The sequence below is a fragment of the Nannobrachium achirus genome, assembly GCF_963921795.1.
Source record: "Nannobrachium achirus genome assembly, chromosome: 13".
Taxonomy (NCBI): domain Eukaryota; kingdom Metazoa; phylum Chordata; class Actinopteri; order Myctophiformes; family Myctophidae; genus Nannobrachium; species Nannobrachium achirus.
Window position 1 is genome coordinate 34,907,575 of NC_137833.1, and position 6,450 is coordinate 34,914,024.

Genomic DNA, 6,450 nt, shown 5'->3' on the forward strand with positions numbered 1-6,450 from the left:
AATGGAAGATGGGGAGAGGAGTAGGCTAGGTTAGTAGGCCTATATATGCTTAAACCCTCTAATGAAAGTAGCCCACGAAAGGAAAAGATTGACATTTCCTGAAAAAAAGGGCGGCCAATAAGTCGAATGTTGTTTTAAGACATATTCTACACGCAGGTCTTTGAGAGTGGAGGGAGGGGATTGGGTGTCGGGAGGAGTGTTGCATGGCCGAAGCTGTTCAAACAAAGTGTCTTCTTTCAACACACGTTTCCAGTTTTCTGTTTGCCTCCGTGAACACTACGGCACTTTTGTTCCCCTCGTGAAGCGAGGAAAGATAAGGTGTCATCACTTGAACATCAGGGACCAGTTGGAGAGGCATGCGGCGTTATTTTGCCCACAGCTTTGCCGATAATGGCCATGTCACACCCACAGTCCATCAGTAGCAGGCTGTTGATTATTATTAGAAAAGGTTGGATTGGGTCCGTTTTTTTAAACCACATTGAGCCTCTATCAGCGTTTATAGGATAGCCTATAGTAGATCATCTGTAAGTGACAGACCAGGGCAGCTCGAAGTTCAAGGCTATTTCCTCTATATGCATGATGAGGATTTCAATTGTCAATTTAAACAGCAGTGGTGTAAAGTAACTGTATATAGACTCAACTTAAGTACAGTTTTGAGTTATTTTTACTTTACTTAAGAGTTTCAGATACTTTTAGGCCTACTTCTACTCCACTCCATATCAGAGGCAAAAATATAAGAAAACTTTAGTTACTAGTTTTTAGATTTGATTATTATTAAACATATATTAATCACATGAGCCCTATATACATTTCGGCCATTTGAAAATAGCCGATCTACAAGCTAAGCATGCATGAGACGCATTCAGAGCTTGTAGATCTGCTATTTTCATTTATTAACAAAAAAAATTGACATTCTGCAAAATGAGTGCTTTTTCTATTTTGTTACTTTAATTGACTTTAAGTTGATACCAAACTTTTTACTTTTACTCAAGACTTTATAGGCCTATTTCTATAGTGCAGTTTTGATACTTTTACTTAAGAAGAACGTGAGACTTTTTCCACCACTGTTAAACAGTTTTGATTTTAAGTGCCTGGAAGGGTCAACGTTATAATGTGTGGACTCTATGGGAAATTGGAAGAAGAGGGCTATAGAGGCTACTTTCCTCCCAACGACCCGACGTCCGTTCTTCCATCCTCTGCTGTGATTAGACGGATAATCCCGGCCATGTCTGCAGTGCAGACAGCCTGCTGCACATAATACACACTCTCCTCTTTCTTCAACAGCAACCATTATGTGTCAAAGGCCAAGGGCTCTTGATTTGGACTATTGCCGTTTCATCACAGATTTCCCTAATAAATGTTATTACGGAATTGATGCTTCGGTAGCCTGACCTTTTAAAATCCACTATAGACGTGAGGCATGCCTTAATAACCAACAGGTTCTCACCCCTATTGCGTCATACAACTGACGCGATCTTAAATACCGAATGCTTCTCACCATAGACGCGGACGGATTGCCTAATGTCTCAAGGGTTAGACGCATTGGGTGGTCTAAGAAGAAAGAAAAAAAAGTAGTTCCTGATGCGGGATTCGATACGCTCTGAAGGCTTCTTGGTTTACCAGCCACCCGTCGCTACCGTTCACGCCACTATAAACGACGGAGCGGCGCCGTCTCAGGCGGCGATGACCCCCGTGAGTCGCCACCGAGGCGAGCGATAGCGAGCCGAGTTGCCGCGACGAGCGGTGGGAACGCCGCATGAGCCGACTCAGCCGCGTTACCGAATTACGTGCCGTTATGGACAGAATAGTAAATCTTGACCAGGGGACTGCTTCCGCCTCCGAATGTGGCTCAAAGAAGGGACTACGTTATCATTTCACGTTTTGTCAAAGATAAAAGCACAAAAAAAAAGGTACTTCCCAGTCACTCTCGTTAGCTCAGTCGGTAGAGCATAGAGATACAAATCCATAGACTGGGGTTCGATTCCCCGTGACGGCCGTCAGTGAAAAATCTTCCAGTAAACACATGTCGGCGCATGCGTACTAGGACTCTGTCTCGTCCAAAAACTCTCCGTCTCCGTCGCACCCTAGACGCAATAGTCACTCCCAAAGGAAAGAAAGACACGGCGTCGGGAGGGTGAAGCAAAGGGGGTGAGAATGGGTTGTAATAACCTATTTAAAAGCATGCACAGTTGAATTCGTATAACACCCAAGTGATCGTGGTTTTGCCTGTAAAGCTAATGGATGAAAATATTAAGATATCAATAGGATAATTGGTCAGTTTTGCTATTGTTCATGAAATGTTAAATGATTGAAACGAAGACCGCACAGTGACTCATGCCAGACGCATATAGGCATAGGCCTATAGCCGATATTTCTTTACAAGCAATACAAATTAAAAAATAAAAATAAAAAATCAAGATGGGATGAATCAAACAAATTCTCATTTTAGTCCATGTATTTCTTCTCTTTTATTGTAAAGGGTATATGAAACTATAGGTGAATCGATTTGTTTATGTTTTATTATTTATCGCAAAGTTTACATGCAGTCTCTTCCCAAATGAAAGTACAAATAATAGTAAGAGATTAGATAGTTCATCTTGTCACAGGCGGCTCTTGTGATATAAGACACTTGAAGGTATAGGATACCCCGACAACAAAACAAAAAAATAAAAAATAAACTGCTTATGGCTCCCTATGTAAACGAAAAAATGCGGTGCTGGGGTATACCTCTGACTCGGTGCCTGGGAGTCTATGTCGACATAACATCTAAAACCCCCTAAAAATCATAACGATAATAGTAACAAGAATTAAGACTTATTTTATTGTTATCGTTTTCAACAATATAACATGTTATGTTATTACATTCCGGTAAAATAGGCCTACTTTTTTAGGCTACCTAAACGCCCTAGAAGAATCATCTCTGTAGTGCCGTGCGTGAGTGCGTGCGTGCGTGTGTGCGTGTGTGTGTGCGTGTGTGTGTGTGTGTGTGTGTGTGTGTGTGAGAGTGAGTGTGTGTGCGCGCGGGCGTGTGTGTATAAGTGTGCGTGTGTGTGTGTGTGTGTGTGTGTGTGTGTGTGTGTGTGTGTGTGCAGTGCACCACATAAGCCTCATTCTCAGTCTCTTCTTTCCATGTCTGTCATTTTGCACCTTGCCTCAAGTGCTCCATAAAGCTCGTTTTGACGTCCCCACGTAGAAAGTTCCCGCAGCTCTCCGTGCCTCCTCCTCCCGTGTTGTCCTGGTCTGCTTTAAGAGCCAAGGTCCACCAGATTAGAAGACATAGGGTTCAGTATGCTGTCGTGGTGCAGCGAGTGGTGGTGGTGCACCGAGTCCGCGCCGGGCTGCACCGGGATGGCGCTGGGTCCCGGCGGGGGGGCCAGGCCGTGCAGGGACGGTAAACCACCGGGGTTAGTGCCGAGGAGCATGGCCGGGCTGTGGGACGTGTGGTCCGGCGTGCCGGAGGGCGTTTTGTCGTCGTCCGAGCTCCCCAATATAGTTTTATTTCCATTCATGGAAGAAGTCAATGGGTTGTGGCTGTTGGCGTTGGAGTTTTCGTTGTTTTCTCTGTGGACGTATAATGAAACAAAACACTATCATCAACGAGCCTGCTGCTGAGTGCCTCGAAGCTTGATTTATTCTCAGTGATTTTACGATAAATCAGGATAGACAAACCCACAACTTATGCATCCCGTTAGTTTGAATATTTAGCATTTTGGATAATTCTCATAGCTGCAAAATAGTGACGTTGGGTGTTTATTTTATTTTGTATTTATTTATTTTATATATCCTACTTATAAAACTTATTGAATGTTACTTTGTCATGCAGTTTAATGTCATACAAATAAGGCAGCATATATAGAGATATTTTAATTTAATTATTTTAATTATTTCAGAAGTACACGTGTACACACACACACACACACACACACACACACACACACACACACACACAGGTAGGAATCATATAAATATATTAGCTTTTTTACATCGTAGGCTAAGGCTACTTACGTAATACTTAGACCCATGCGCAAATATTAGGCCTATATGAATATAATTGATTTGTTGTCCAAAAGTAAATATAGTTTTAATAAAATGTATAGCCTAATTAAAGCAGCCATCCCCCCACCCCTATGTCATCATGTCCTGAACAATGGAGATTTGAAAGTTTGGCGTTTATAGATTATTTTATTAAATTGTATTTAATTTGAGCATGTTACATTGTATTAGCCGACAAGCCGAGTGACTGTGTAGGCTAATAATATGTCCCGTTGACAGGTCTAGAGTAGCCTATAGCCAAATAGCCAAAACGCAAGTATTTGCCAATTGATTGTAAATGTTTTGCAAGGGGCGAGTTAGGCTTTTTCCAGTGAGGGGACATGATTTACGTGGAGCTTTCAGCCCGAATTAGAGGCCAGGGGCTGAAAGGAGACACCTCTCTCTACCCAGCGAGGCAGCACCTGACTACAGACGTCTCCTAATTCTCCCCGCACGTCTGCCTGCCTGCCTGTGTAATCTCCACACTTTGAAAAGTACAGACGGCTCCTTAATGAAATGTCAAAGGACTGGAGCTGGGCCTGCGTGCGTGTCTCTATAAACTTCAACGCACCAATAATAGTGTAATGAATGCACAACAAGACTTTTTTTTTTTTTTTTTTAGATTCTGATTTGATTTTTGTTTTATTGTAGGCTATTTGTGCTGTCTTTTAAAGTTGGTGTGAATTTATGCCGTGTATGCCCCCTTGGGCTATTATACGTTAAATAGCAGGCTTGTTGATGTTAATGTCAAAGTAAGAAAGTATGTTATAATGAGTGTAATTACACAACGACTTTAAATTACGATGTAGGACATTTTGTATAGCGTTGTAATTTACCTGACAACAGCTCTGTAATTTTCTTACGCGCCCCCTAAACAACTAAAACAAACATACAACAAAACGTTATAAATTAACAGCCATACAATGAGTGATAACTTTCCTCCGTACCTTTCTTTCGCCTCCGCCGCCCGATCCCTTTGCCGTCGGTTTTTGAACCAGTTGCTGACTTGCGTGGTGGTGAGTCCCGTGCCCTCGGCCAGCTCCCTCTTCTCCCGCGGGGACGGGTAGGGGTTGTGCGTGTACCACTCCCGCAGCACGCTCCGGCTCTTCTCCTTGAAGCAGTAGCTGGTCTCCTCGCCGTCCCAGATGGAGCGGGGCAGCGGAAACTTCCTGCGGACGCGGTACTTCCCCACGGCGCCGAGCGGGCGGCCTCGCAGCTTCTCCGCCTCGATGTAGTGCGCCTTGAGCCACAGCTGCTGCAGCTTCGGATGGTTGTGCGGCGAGAACTGGTGGCTCTCCAGGATCTTGTAGAGCTCGCGGAAGTTCCCCCGGTGGAAGGCGACCACGGCTTTCGCCTTGAGCACGCTCTCGTTCTTGTGGAGGTGCTCGCAGGCGGGCAGCGACCAGAGGAAGCGCCCCAGCCGCTCGATGTTCCCCCCTTGCTGGAGGACCTCGCAGACGCACGCGACTTGCTCCTGCGTAAAGCCAAACGTTGGGAGCATAGACATTGCCACGGCGCAGTAAACCGATACAAACAGATAATGGTGTGCCTTACTTCCAACACGACTCCTCAGCTCTCACTCGCGCACTGCCGATGGCTACGTTAAGGCATTAAACCAAACGCACGGCATAAGAAAAACGATAATAAAAAAAAAAGCTCCCCCCAAAAAAAGAGCAACAAAAATACAAAAGTTACAAAAAGGGTAATATCCAAGCGCGGAGAGTTGGAGAACTCAAGTCCAGTTCAGCTCTAGGGGAAAACAAAACAAGCGGCATTCCTCGTAAAAGTTGGTGAGCTAGAGAGAAACTTTGTTACTCCTATATGGCTACTCCTTCATACACCTTTTCTATGTCGATTCAACATAACCTACTCCCGGAGACTGACTCGCTGGCTCGTTTTAATAATATTATTCTAAGCTGGCAAGAAAAGCGATTATATGAACTCTGATTGGTCGGTTATCTGACCCGGGGATGGCGAGGAGAAGACAATAGTTTTAGTCAAATTATTTGCCATGGTTACGCTGTCATTCAAAGTAACCCGATAGGCTTTGAGGTGGCTCCCTGGCAAGGCAATCCGATTGTTCCCTTCACGAGCGGCCCGCCTACCCATAGAAATATTGCTCAGATTTTTTTCTCCCTAAAAGAGTTTTTTTCTCCTTCCCTGCCCCTACACTTTGACAGACACCTCAGGCAGCCAAAGAACGCGGAGCACGGAGGAGGAGACGAGCCGCGATGCCTCAGCCAGAGGAGCGATGGCGCCAGAGCGCTCCGGACGCCCTACGAGCTGCATGCATGCGCGCACAGCACTGCCGTGTGCTGTGCAGTGTGCACTGCTCTGCTCTGCTCTGTTCTGTTCCAACCCTCTTTCTCTCTCTGTTTCTCACCGGTCCCCAGCACGGCTTCCAACATCCATAAAGTT

The 6,450-nt window shown here is 44.9% G+C and overlaps 1 protein-coding gene across 2 annotated transcripts; it reads right to left on the reverse strand.

Moving 5' to 3' along the window:
- Positions 1-3,245: 3,245 nt before the first annotated feature.
- Positions 3,246-5,539, reverse strand: six2a (SIX homeobox 2a; the record flags this gene model as incomplete). 2 transcript variants are annotated; one of them, XM_080739944.1, is made up of 2 exons in its annotated part: positions 3,246-3,561; positions 4,980-5,539. In XM_080739944.1, 2 exons carry the CDS (start codon positions 5,537-5,539, stop codon positions 3,246-3,248), a joined length of 876 nt encoding a protein of 291 aa, XP_080596070.1. The 2 variants fall into 2 exon arrangements, with proteins under 2 accessions (XP_080596070.1, XP_080596069.1); XM_080739943.1 differs by having other exon boundaries at positions 4,968-5,539.
- Positions 5,540-6,450: the final 911 nt, after the last annotated feature.